Raw genomic sequence first — 13,537 nt, forward strand, 5'->3', positions numbered from 1 at the left:
GTGTGTGTGTGTGTGTGTGTGTGTGTGTGTGTGTGTGTGTGTGTGTCTGTGTCTGTGTGTCTGTGTGTGTGTGTCTGTGTGTGTGTGTGTGTCTTACGCACAAGGCTCCAGGGTAGAGTCGAGGATGACTCAAATGCTGGGATTAGAGCTTTTGTTGCATTCTCTTAATTAAAACTGCAAATGTCTCCTTTTAGAACTGAGGCTAGTTTAGCCTCCCGCAGAGAGCAAAAGAGAGAGCAATATCGGCAGGTGAAGGCTCATGTCCAGAAAGAAGATGGCCGAGTGCAAGCCTTCGGCTGGAGTCTGCCTCAGAAGTACAAACAGGTACTTGTCTAGCAGGAAGTGCAGGTTGAGAAGAGTGCGCTTGGAAATGTGAACTGGGAGCACTATCCTAAATTTCTCATCTCAGCCTGCTTCAGTTTGGTATATTTAGGCAAATATGAAGAATTTGGGCTTTGGGGCTGTTTTCTAGAGCCCTAGAATGTAAATAAACATTCTAACTCCTAAAAGACTAAGCACTTCTGTGTACAAACATGCACTCGTGTGTACATGTATGATTGTGAATTTCTACCTCCTACTGAGCTCTTATATTTACTATATGCAATTGCTGCTTGAGTTTTTGCTTATTTTTCAAGTAAGAATGACAGAATCAAGCTTGAACTTGATTTCAGAAGCAAGTATGTAACAGCCATACTTGCTTATGTCTCAGTGGTCCTGTAATTTCAATGTTAATGGGACTTACTGATGTATCCCCATTAGATAGCCAACGGTCAAGGGGAAAACAAGATGAAAAATTTACCTGTGCCTGTCTATCTCAGACCACTAGACGAAAAAGATGCATCTATGAAGGTAAGCTAACTGTGACATTGAAGGAGAGAGACTCTCAAACCCCAGTTAGATTTCCCACTCCTAAAAAAACTATTTAAAAACTGCTGCTGCTTCTTCTTCTTTTTTTTTTTTGTTTTGTTTTTCGAGACAGAGTTTCTCTGTGTAGCTCTGGCTGTCCTGGAACTCACTGTGTAGACCAGGCTGGCCTCGAACTCAGAAATCCGCCTGTCTCTGCCTCCCAAGTGCTGGGATTAAAGGTGTGCACCACCACTGCCCGGCTAAACACTGCTTTTGTAGTGAAACAATTGCTCATTTTAACACTTGGTTACTTTTAATTTTGAGACAAAGACACTATATAATCCAGGCTGGCCTTGAACTCTTTGACTCTGCCTCATCCTCCTAAGTACATGTGCTACCACCACTCATGAATAGTACTAGAGTATACTGAAATACCCCTGGCTCTACCTTTACTTATCTTACTACTTGTAGAGAAAAAAAATGACATAATAGCTTTCTCCCCATCCCCTGCCTCCGAGAAGCTGTGGTGTGCTGTAGGAGTCAATTTATCTGGTGGCAAGACCAGAGACGGCGGGTCTGTTGTTGGAGCAAGTGTATTTTACAAGGATGTTGCTGGTCTGGACACCGAAGGCAGTAAACAGCGGAGTGCATCTCAGAGTAGTTTAGATAAGTTGGATCAAGAGCTCAAGGTAAGAACGTACTGACACTTGACTTCCTGATTTATGAGTGTATATGATGTCCCTTTAACATTCATTATATTAAGGTATTATTTACATATATTCAAGTGACTACAATTCCATTATGCCAAATGTATATAACCACTGCTGCAAAGAAGACATAGATTATTTTTTAATCACTGACCTGCTTTGACTACTAAGTTTCAATCCAGAAATATGTATAAACAATTGTATTTTGACCCTTGCAAATAATCTTGAAATAATACTGCGTTTTAGTATAAGAACACAGTCTTAAGAATCTTTGCCCAATGATATAATTTTAAACATTTTCTTCTGCCTACTCAGGAACAACAGAAAGAATTTAAAAATCAAGAAGAATTGTCCAGTCAAGTCTGGATCTGTACCAGCACCCATTCAACTACAAAGGTTATCATCATTGATGCTGTTCAGCCTGGCAACATCCTAGATAGTTTCACTGTTTGCAATTCTCATGTTCTGTGCATTGCCAGTGTCCCAGGTAAAGCAAGACTCTGCCTCCTCCCTCCCTGTGTTCCCTGCATCTCCTTTGGCTATGGAGTTGTGGAAATTGATAAGAGTTGTGTTCCTGCGCTTGTGGTTACAGACTTTACATTCTAGTAAGAGAGGATTTAAAATAGACCAGAAGCCATTGAGTATGTTTTTTAGCTATTTAAAAATAATGTGAAGAGTATTTTAAAAAATGACACTACAAGTCTGGGTGGTGGTGGCACACACCACCTTTAATCCCAGCACTCGGGAGGCAGAGGCAGGATCTCTGTGAGTTCAAAGCCAGCCTGGTCTGCAGAGTGAGTTCCAGGATAACCAGGGGTACACAGAGAAACCCTGTCTCGAAAAACAAATGGCAGTATGTGAGGCTAGCTGGTTGATAGAGGGTAAGGAGCTCCCTAGATTAATTGGTACAGGAAGGGAGGCTGAAGCTCTGGAATCAATGTGTAAAAATAAAAGATAGTTCAGAAATATTAGTCAGCCATAAAAGAAATGACACCCTTTTTTTGTTTTTTGGTTTTTTTTTTTTTTTGGTTTTTTGAGACAGGGTTTCTCTGTGTAGCTCTGGCTGTCCTGGAACTCACTCTGTAGACCAGGCTGGCCTCAGAAATCCACCTGCCTCTGCCTCCCAAGTGCTAGGATTACAGGCGTGTGCCACCACTGCCCGGGGACACTCTTTTTTTATCCCTGTTATTTAATTGTGGTTGAAACACTTTCTCTTCTCTTCTCTTCTCTTCTCTTCTCTTCTCTTCTCTTCTCTTCTCTTCTCTTCTCTTCTCTTCTCTTCTCTTCTCTTCTCCTCTCTCTCTCTCTCTCTCTCTCTCTCTCTCTCTCTCTCTCTCTCTCTCTCTTCTTTTTGTTTTTTGTTTTGTTTTGTTTTTTGTTTTTTGGAGACAGGGTTTCTCTGTGTAGCCCTAGCTGTCCTGGAACTCACTCTGTAGACCAGGCTGGCCTCAAACTCAGTAATCAACCTCCCAAGTGCTGAGATTAAAGTCGTGCACCACCACTGCCTGGCTTTTTTTGTTTGTTTGTTTTGTTTGTTTGTTTTTTGGAAACACCTTTTTTTTTTTTCATTGAGACAAAGTCAGCCTGAACCACATAGTAAGATTGTGTCTCCAAAAGAAAACAAAAAGGCTAAGCAGACAACTTTTATATCATTTAAAAAAAAAACTAAGATAAATGTTAAAGCTGGGTGATGGTGACACATTTAATACAGTACTTGGAAGGAAGGGGCACACATGAATCTTTGAGGCCAGACTGGGCTATAGATTTTTCAGGCCAGGGCTACATAAAGAAACCCTGTCTCTAAATAAATAAATAAATAACAAATAAAACAAAAACATTAAACAAAAACAATAAATAAATAAATATATTTTAAAGTGATAAAAATAAAAAAAGACTTTCTGTTGTAAATGCTTAAATTTTTTTATATGTCTTACTAATATTTTAAGCCACTGTATGTCTTTTAATGATAGTATGTATATAGAAACCAATCTTAGTAATAATAATAGTAGTAGTCATAATAAGTTAGAAACGACTTGTTTTTCTTTTGTTCTTTTGTTCCTTTCTATTTGTTTTATTTGTTTTTTGAGACAGGGTTTCTCTGTGTAGCCTGGCTCTTTGTTCTGTAATTCACTAGATAGACCAGGTTGGCCTTGAACTCTGAGATCTGCCTGCTTCTGCTTCCTGAGTATTAGGATTAAAGGTGTGCGCCACCGCCATCCGCTAAGTATGATTTTTAATGTATTTTTTATTTTCTTTCTTTTTTCTTTTTTTTTTTTTTTTGTTTTTTCAAGACAGGGTTTCTCTGTGTAGCCCGGGCTGTCCTAGAACTCACTCTGTAGACCAGGCTAGCCTCAAACTCAGAAATTCACCTGCCTCTGCCTCCCAAGTGCTGGGATTAAAGGCATGCGCCACCACCGCCCAGCCATATTTTTTATTTTCTGTGTATCAGTTTTTGCCTATATGTATATTTTGTGCATGTCTGCTGTCTGTGGAGGCCAAAAGAAGGCATTAGATGCCCTGGAACTGGGGTTACAGATAGTTATGAGCTGCCATATAGATTCTGGGAATTGAACTGTGGTCCTCTCTGCAAGTGCTTCCATTAACCTGTCTCTCTAGCACTCCACCCCCTCTAAATTTTTAAAGAAGAAAAGTTTTATTACATTTTACTTATTTTGTGTGATAGTAGAAATGCCGTCATACCACAGTGCCCATTTTGAAGATCAAAACATAACTCTCAGGAGGTGGTTCTCTCCTTCCGTATTCATGTGGAAGATCAGGTGTGGTGGCGTATGCCTGTCATCTCAGCCCTTATGAAGCAGAGTCAGGGAAATTAACAGTTGAAGCCAGCCTGACCCTAGAGAGCAGAATTCTGTCTCAACCCCTTTCTCAAAAAAGGATTAAAAAAAAAAATCTGATAAAAGTATAAGTTAATAGATATAGTTAATAGAGTTAACTTGAATCAATCTGTTTTTGTGTTTGTAGGGAGTAAAGTCAGGATATTACATTGAATATGATGCATAACTTACATTAATTGTTTTGGCCCCATTTTTTTAACTGGTTGTATTATATATTGTTTATTTGACCACTGATCAGTTTTCTTCTTTACTTACTGTATAAATAGTTGTTAATTCCTGAAATGGGACCCTTTTCAGTCTTTAAACATTTTAGTTGTTTTATGGTGTACCTATGTGGTGTATGAAGAGGCTGCATATGCCATGTCACATGGATGGAAGTCAGAGAACTTGGTGAAGTTGGTTCTCTCCTTCTACCTTAAACAAGTTCCTGGGATCATTCTTGGGGCACCAGGCTCGTGCAGCAGGAGTTCTGCCAGCTGAGCATCTCGCTAGCATCTTTTCTGTGTTAGTATAGCTTAGCCAGAAGTGATGGGAAGTGGAGACAGGAGGATCAAGACCTTTAAGTTCGGCCTTGATTACATACAGTCTAAGGCCAACATGGACCAAGTGAGACCTTGTCTCCAAAAATTACACACCCATGTTGTTGTCTAACATTAATAGATCCATATTATAAATACCTTTAAAGTGTTTTAAATAATTTGCTATTGTGTGTGGAAGTGCACACATGCCACAGTTCATGTACAGAAACCAGAGGAAAACTTTTGGGAGTTGGTTTTATCTTTCCACTGTGGCTTATAAGGACCAAACTCAAGTCATCAGGTTTGTATAGTAAATACTTTTTATCTCCTGAGCCATGTTGTCTACCATGTCTCTGACAAAAAAAATAAATAGAGGTATTACCTTTAACATGTTTTTCATTAGAATATGAACTAATAGAAATATTATTTTACCTCTAAATTACTTTTTTTTGTTTTTGTTTTTGGAGACAGAGTTTCTCTGTATAGCCCTGGCTGTCCTAGACCAGGCTGGCCTCGAACTCAGAAATCTGCCTGTCTCTGCCTCCCAAGTGCTGGGATTAAAGGCCTGCGCCACCACTGCCTGGTTTAAATTACTTTTTTGTTATATCAAGATTACTTTAAATTAATTTAACATTGCCTTCTTGACGGTATATTCTAATAGCTATATGGTTCATCTCTATATTCTTACTTCAAACCTAGAGTAGCTATAATAGAAAGAAGCTGTTGCTCATTTACTGAGTATTCGAAGAAAGTTGTTTTGTTTTGTTTTGTTTTCAGGAGCTCGGGAAACAGACTACCCAGCAGGAGAAGAACTTTCTGAATCTGGTCAGGTAGACAAAGCATCATTGTGTGGAAGCATGACCAGTAACAGCTCGGCAGAGATGGACAGCTTGCTGGGAGGTATCACAGTGGTTGGGTGCTCCACAGAAGGAGTGACAGGAGCTGCCACTTCCCCAAGTACCAACGGTGCTTCTCCTGTGATTGAAAAGCCACCAGGTACACCTTTGGAGAGTCTAAGGCTCCTTTGAGAATGCCACATTACAGACTTGTCAGTCTTAAAGTAGCCAAGGTGAAAGCTGGAAGAAGATGCTATAGTGACCATGTTAGAGAAAAAAATTGTCCATGTCATTATACAATGCCAAGGAGGGGTCAGTGGAGTGCAGTTCCAGAGCAGGGGTGGTGTAGTAAAAGTATTGGAATAGAAAATTCATTCAGCATAGAGTGTTCTTTTATTTTTACAGAAATGGAAGCTGAAAATAGTGAGGTTGATGAAAATATTCCAACAGCGGAAGAAGCAACTGAAGCCACAGAGGGCAATGCAGGGTCCACTGAAGATGCTGTGGACATCTCCCAGCCTGGTGTGTACACAGAGCATGTGTTTACAGATCCTCTGGGAGTTCAGATCCCAGAAGACCTCTCCCCAGTGTTTCAGTCAAGGTATGCATCCTAAATCAGTAACTTGGGGGAGTCTGCACAAATAAAAAGAATCAAAATCATGTCACATAGCCAGAATACCCACTAATTGACATCCTTAGAGGGAGCTGAAAGATGTTTTATTCTCTCCTATTTATTCTCTCTGAAGATTTTTCCATCCATTTCTTAACTATATTTTCTAACTTTTAAAAAATGGGACAAATACATACCCTTGTACATATAGATACTAATCTGTGTCTTCCTGGCCATTTTCCCTTCTGGTATTATGGTCTCCATTGTGATGTTCTACCTTCCATCCTGTTGATGTTCTGGTTGTTCTCTCTGTACTTACTCCCACCCCACTTCTCAGAATTAGTCACTGTTTAAATTTGTCATTGTTTGATTTTTTCCAGAATGGACTTGAATTTAGTTCTCAAGCACATTTTGTTGGTTGAGGTCTCTACTTTAAAGGACTGTTTAATCCAGAGCTAGTTAGTCTATTGTTTCCATCCCCTTAGATACGACTCTTGGTTAACTGGCTTCTTTCTAAGTTTGTTTTTCTTAGTATATACAGCAATCAAGAGTCTATTAGCATTTATAATTACTGTCAGAATGAATTTATTTTGAATTTGATAACCCAGTTTTATATCATCCACCTACTATGCCCTGACAATCCAAAAGAAGAGGTTTATATGGAATATAAACATTTTACTACAATTTATTTTATAAAATTAATTATATATTAAAAATTATACATCACCTCCTCTGGAAGTGAGTGGTTTTAAAACAAAACATCTCTCCCTTCTCTGTCCTACCTACCCCAGAAAAAACTATTATAAACTTTAAAATAATAACAGGGCCATACATTTTTCTGTCTTGTTTTAGTTTTTGGTTTTTCTCCTTTTTAAGAGCCATAATTAAAGTCTTGAATGTTAACTGATGAAGTTTATTACTATATCTTATTCCCCTTTCTCCACTTTGAGCTTCCTAGTTTGTTAGTATTTCTGGTACAGTTATTGAACTACTTAATGTGTAAGCATTTTACACTGACTCTTCTGGAATCTCAATGTGTGTTCATTGTAGCAAGCTTAAGTATAGAACTGTTCAATTCTTGAAAACTAAAGCTGAATATCCTTAGTGTGGGCTTTTCCCTTGTTTCTCGCTTTCCCAGTAATGACTCAGATGTGTACAAAGATCAAATATCAGTATTGCCAACTGAACAAGACCTTGTGAGAGAAGAAGCTCAGAAAATGAGTAGTCTTTTACCAACCATGTGGCTTGGAGCTCAAAATGGCTGGTAAGTACCAACGTCCTAACATGACATATTTTTAGTCTTTACTTCTACAGTTGAAAGCAGAAAATGAACCAAACGTGATAGTGTAGGCCTATAATCTCAGCACGTGGGAGGTTGAGGCAGGAGGCTTGCAAGTTGAAGGTCAGCTTGGGCCACGGAACCTTCCATGTTAGCCTTGGCTGTGTGTACACCTTCACAAAGGAGAGCGAACCTTAAGTAAGAGATAAATGAAGTGTAGCAACCATAAATATAAACATAAAGTGTAGATTAATACAGAGACTTTTATACCCACACAAAACTAGACTTCCATTAGTTTTAAATGATAAACTTTTCTTTGTCACAGCACGTTCTCTTTATGTAATATTCATAGGAGGAAAGGTAAATAGGATTTTTAAATCTGAGTCAGACATGGTAGTACATGCCTATAATCTCAACACACAAGAGACAGACAGATTATATAAATTTTAGACTACCCTGGCTTAAAACAAAACCCTGTCTCAGAGAAAAAGATTTAAATATGTGTGTTTGTGTGTGTGTGTGTGTGTGTGTCTTTTCCATCTGACTTAGCCTGCAGGCTACAGTCAGCCACTGATGTGAATCACTCTGACATTCAATAGTTCTATGTAATAGAGATCTAAGATTATTCATGAAATGGTTTTTATGCAGATAAGGCATGGGGCAACCCATAGTTAGATGATATCATTGGTAATCAATAGTGGTTGTAGCTTTTTGGGTATTCATACGCTTCTGTTTTTGTAAATAACCCATGTCTCTGTCTTAGGCACTCATTCTCTCTCCTCTGTTCTCCCTCCTCTCTGTCTTTCTGTCTCCTTCCCCCTTCCCATCCTTCTTCTTTCTCTTTTCATACAAAAGTATTAAGCTATTTTCCTAAAAATTGGATGTTATTCAATGTGTGTTCATTGTAGCAAGCTTAAGTGTAGAACTGTTCAATTCTTGAAAACTAAAGCTGAATATCCTTAGTGTGGGCTTTTCCCTTGTTTCTCACTTTCCCAGTAATGACTCAGATGTATACAAAGATCAAGTATCAGTATCTTTTTGTCTTGGGGATGCCTGTAGTCTTAAATAGAAACATTGATGATTTTGTGCCTTACCATTCTTGACTTTACTCCTACAGTTTGTATGTCCATTCATCTGTAGCCCAATGGAGGAAATGTCTCCATTCCATTAAGCTCAAAGATTCAATTCTCAGTATTGTGTAAGTTTTGTTTTTTAAATTATTCCTTTTAAAAGTTTTGATTTTGATGTAAAATAGAGTTAAGACTATTAAAGCTAATATGTATCTCATGACAAATCAGTATACAAGCTTGACTTTTTTGCTTGTTGGTTTTAACCATCACCTTAGTTCTTTTCTATTGCTGTGATAAAACACCATGACCAAGGAAACTTACAGAAGGAAGGATTTGTTTGGGCTATGACAGGGAAGCATGGCAAGCAAGCAGGCTGGATCAGGGTGTGGTACACTCACATCTAGGACTGCAACTAGAAAGAAAGAGAACAAGCTAGTAATGATGCAAGTCTTTTAAACTCTGAAAGCTGTCACCACCAACTGGGGACCAAGTATTCAAATACCCATGACTATAGGAGACAGCTCTTTCAAACCACCACAACCATTTTAATGAAACTGGAGAAAATGGATGGGAATGACTTCTAAAGTGGGATGTATCATACAAAACCTTTAAGTAGAAGAGAACTTTCTGCCAGGCAGTGGTGACGCACGCCTTTAATCCCAGCACCTGGGAGGCAGAGGCAGATGGATTTCTGAATTCGAGGCCAGCCTGGTCTACTGAGTGAGTTCCAGGACAGCCAGGACTACACAGAGAAACCCTGTCTTGAAGAAAAAAAAAAAAGAAGAAGAACTTTCTAGATTGAATCTTCACTTTAGAGTTCTATGTTTATTTCAGACTATCCCTTACACCTTAGGTATACATTGATGGAGTCATTGGTTTGCTAGTTCCTTTTTCATAGGTTGACTAGCAAAGTTCCAACAGTTCCTAAATCTACAGATATAGCAGTAAATTATTAATCCTTCTAGCAGGTTGCACCTGCTATTCACCCCCCCCACCCAAGAGCTTTGGATTCATGAATGAAACACACACACACACACATGTGCACACACACACATACACACACACGCACGTAAACTTTATGGTTTTGATATGCCTTGATTAGCTCAATGGCTGGGCACTTCTAACACACACACCCCACCCCCTCCCGTGGCTAACACACACTCCCCTCCAGTATTCTTGCTAAATCTGTATTTTATTTCTGCTACCCCAGACCCAGTCTGGGGAGTGACCCCCAGGGCCACTTTCCCAGATTCTTACATATCTATGGGACTTTATATTTTATTTATTTTTTTAATATTTTATTTTATTTTATTTTATTTTATTTTATTTTATTTTATTTTATTTAGGTTTTTCAAGACAGGGTTTCTCTTGTAGCCCTGGCTGTCCTGGAACTCACTCTGTAGACCAGGCTGGCCTCGAACTCAGAAATCCGCCTGCCTCTGCCTCCCAAGTGCTGGGATTAAAGGCGTGTGACACCACCGCCCAGCTGTCCATGGGACTTTAATTTTGATCTTTCTGCTCCTTTGTCATGGTGAATCTATCCTACACCCCTCTCATAGCAGAATCCCTTCTCCTCTCCCCTGTGTTTCTTGTCTAGGAATCCTAAAAGTCCTGCTTCTTACTCTGCCTAGCCATTGCCCATTTTTTTATTTCCCAATTTGAGCCAACTTAGAGCAGGCTTCCTTTAGCCTACGTTCAGGACATTCATTGTAAACAGGTTTTTTTGGATAACACAATTAGCATGAGAACACAAGCTGCTACATACAGAACTAACTATGTTCCAGTCAAGATGTGTGTCTGCTCTGTAGAATTACATTGAGGTGTGATAAAAGGAGAAGCCTTGGGCTAGAAAGCAACACCTTGAGATGACCACCTATGCTGAGCATTAGTTTCTGTGGTGTGTTCCTATAACAAGATGCTCACAGTAAGCAGACACATGTTCAGATGTTGTGTTAGTCACAAACTGGCTCTTTTGAGAGGTCTACACCAGCTCAGGAACACATGGTCCATTCTATACTCCTAAATGGAGGTTCTGAAATCCTTTTTCCTATTTGCAGACACGTGAAAGGAATTGTACTAGTAGCCCTGGCTGATGGCACCCTTGCAATCTTCCACAGAGGAGTTGGTAAGTTTTTATAATATCATACACCAAAATGTTGCTTTGCAGAGCATTTTCAAGTAGATTGGCTTACTGTATTTGAAAGAAATGATACCTAAAAGAGAATGGGTTTTTTTTGTTTGTTTGTTTTGTGGGGTTTTTGTTTGTTTGTGTGTGTGTGTGTGTGTGTGTGTGTGTGTGTGTGTGTTTCCCGTTTCCCGAGGCAGGGTTTCTCTGTGTAGCCCTGGCTGTCCTGGAACTCACTCTGTTAGACCAGGCTGGCTTTGAACTCAGAAATCCGCCTGCCTCTGCCTCCCAAGTGCTGGGATTAAAGGCGTGCGCCACCACCGCCCGGCTGAGAATGAAGTTTTAAGTAAAATATTTGATATATATTACTAAATATATGGATGCCTTTGTGGAAATATGTATTAGGTATTACTGATAGACAAGTGTGTTTATCACAGAGAGTCTAGCATTTTCTCTGTCCATATATTCTATATGCATTATCTTTGTGTGTGTGCTTATGATGTATGTACATAGGTGTCCTGTAAGTGAATATGCGCATTCATTTGCCATTGTGTGTGTGTGTGTGTGTGTGTATGTGTGTGGTGGCAGCACAGCTTTGTGTTAGTTGTTATCTCCTTACCTTGCTCTAGATAGGGTCTTTTGTTATTTACTGATTGATGTATATGCCAGGCTAGCTGGCCTCCAAGTTTCCAGAAATTCTCTTGTTTCCATCTCCTAGGAGAACTGGGATAACGGATGCATGCTACTATCCCCTGTTTTACATAGATTCTGGGATCTAAGCTCAGTTTTTCACCCTTACTCAACAAGCAGTCTGTGTACTGAGCCATCTCCCCAGCTCTCTGATGCCCTTGTGTAGTATAATACAGCAATTTTTTTCATATGTTTCATTAGAAAACATTTGGCAAGTATAATTTTTATCCCTCTTTTGATTGTTTATTTGTTTGTTTTGAGGCAGGTTTTCTCTGAGTAGCCCTGGCCGTTCTGGAACTCACTCTGTAGACCAGGCTGGCCGAAATTCACAGAGGTCCACCTGCCTCTGCCTCTCAAGTGCTGGGATTAAATGTCTGCACTACCATCCCAGCATTTTTGTTTGATTTTAAAGATAGGCTCTCAATATGTAACCCTAGCTAGCCTGGAACTTGTTATGTAGACTAGGCTGGCCTTAAACTCACAGAGATCTACCTGTTTCTGCCTCCTAAGTGCTGGGATTAAAAGTATATGCTATCACATGCAGCCTTATCCCTTCTTTAAAAAATTATTTATTTATTTTTATTTTATAAGCATTGATTGGTATTCTGCCTGCATGCATGTCTGTGTAAGAATGTTGGATCTGCTAGAACTGGAGTTAAAGGCAGTTGTGTGAGCTGCCATGTGGGTCCTAGAAGTTGAACCCAGGTCCTTTGGAAGAGCAGCCAGTGCTCTTAATCTCTAGACCATCTCTCCAGCCTTGCCCTGTACTATTAAGAAATAATTTCTATCTACTTCATTTAAGAAAAATTTTGTTTTGTTTGAGAAAGGGTCTCACTCTGTAGCCCAGATTGGCCTAGAATTAACAGTCTTTTTATCTTAGCCTCCCAGTACTGAAATTGTAAATATGTGCCACCAAGCCTGGCTTAAAAACAATTTTTTTAAGATTTATTTACTTTTTTAAAAAAATTTATGTGTATGCATGTATCTCCACGAGTTTACATGCACTACAAATATGCATGTTCCCACAGAAGCCAAAGGGTATCAGACTTATTCGAACTGTAGTTATAGGCAGTTGTGAGTCATCTGTTGTGGATGCTAGGAACTAAAGATGGTTTTCGAGAGCAGTAAGTACTCTTAATTGCTTCTAGTTCATAAGCCCCCAGTTATCTTTCAGTGGAGTACAGTTTAATCATTTTTCCTGTTACATTACATCTACAACCATAGGCAAAGGTGTAGTGACTTGAGAAAGTCTGTCTCAAACAGGGTGAATTAAAGAAAATATGTATCATTATAACTACCCTTGCTATGTGTGTCATCCAAAAATAATTATCTACTAGGTTGAAGGTCAAGCAAATATGAAAAAAGGGTAAACTAATTGGGTTTTAGTGAAATCCCCTGTCCTTATTGGCATACAGATGTGTTAGGTAGGTTATGCTTAGGCTCCTGGGACAGATTTATATGTAGAGATTGCTTGTTAGGGACTGTGTTATCACAGAGAGAAGCCTGTATGTTGCTTTACTCTGGTCTTATCTAGAATTTTCTTTGTTTAAACTGCACAAACTGTGTCTTAGAGTTTTACTTTTGTGAACAGACACTATGACCACAGCAACTCTTATAAAGGACACATTTAATTGAGTCTGGCTTACAGATTCAAAGGCTTAGTCCATTATTATCAAGGTGGGAGAATGGCAGACTCCAGGTAGGCACGGAACAGGAGGAACTAAGACTTCTACATCTTCATCTGAAGGAAGCTAGGATCAGACTGAATTCCAGGTAGCTAGCTAGGAGGAAGGTCTCAAAACCCACCTCCACAGTGACACACTTCCTCCAACAAGGCCACACCTCCTTAACAGTGCTACTTTCTGGGCCAAGCATCTTCAGATCACCACAAGCTCTTATGAGGAATTCTGTTGTCATCTTCCTTACTTGACAGTAATAAAGGAAACTGAGGCCAACGTTTTAATCACTTACTCACAGCCCCTTAGTCATGAAGGACTAGAA

General features: G+C 39.3%; 1 protein-coding gene across 5 annotated transcripts in view; it reads left to right on the top strand.

The window, feature by feature from the left end:
* Positions 1-13,537, top strand: part of Spag9 (sperm associated antigen 9) — a 125,752-nt gene that overhangs the window by 92,114 nt on the left and 20,101 nt on the right. For all 5 annotated transcript variants that reach the window (XM_028772386.1, XM_028772387.1, XM_028772389.1 and 2 more), the window contains 9 exons: positions 195-324; positions 760-849; positions 1,368-1,535; positions 1,869-2,040; positions 5,704-5,922; positions 6,168-6,363; positions 7,511-7,636; positions 8,769-8,849; positions 10,779-10,846. In XM_028772386.1, the coding sequence (XP_028628219.1) occupies positions 195-324; positions 760-849; positions 1,368-1,535; positions 1,869-2,040; positions 5,704-5,922; positions 6,168-6,363; positions 7,511-7,636; positions 8,769-8,849; positions 10,779-10,846 (1,250 nt within the window). The remainder of the gene's footprint in view (positions 1-194; positions 325-759; positions 850-1,367; positions 1,536-1,868; positions 2,041-5,703; positions 5,923-6,167; positions 6,364-7,510; positions 7,637-8,768; positions 8,850-10,778; positions 10,847-13,537) is intronic.

Source organism: Grammomys surdaster, unplaced genomic scaffold (genome assembly GCF_004785775.1).
Source record: "Grammomys surdaster isolate TR1022 unplaced genomic scaffold, NIH_TR_1.0 213, whole genome shotgun sequence".
NCBI lineage: Eukaryota > Metazoa > Chordata > Mammalia > Rodentia > Muridae > Grammomys > Grammomys surdaster.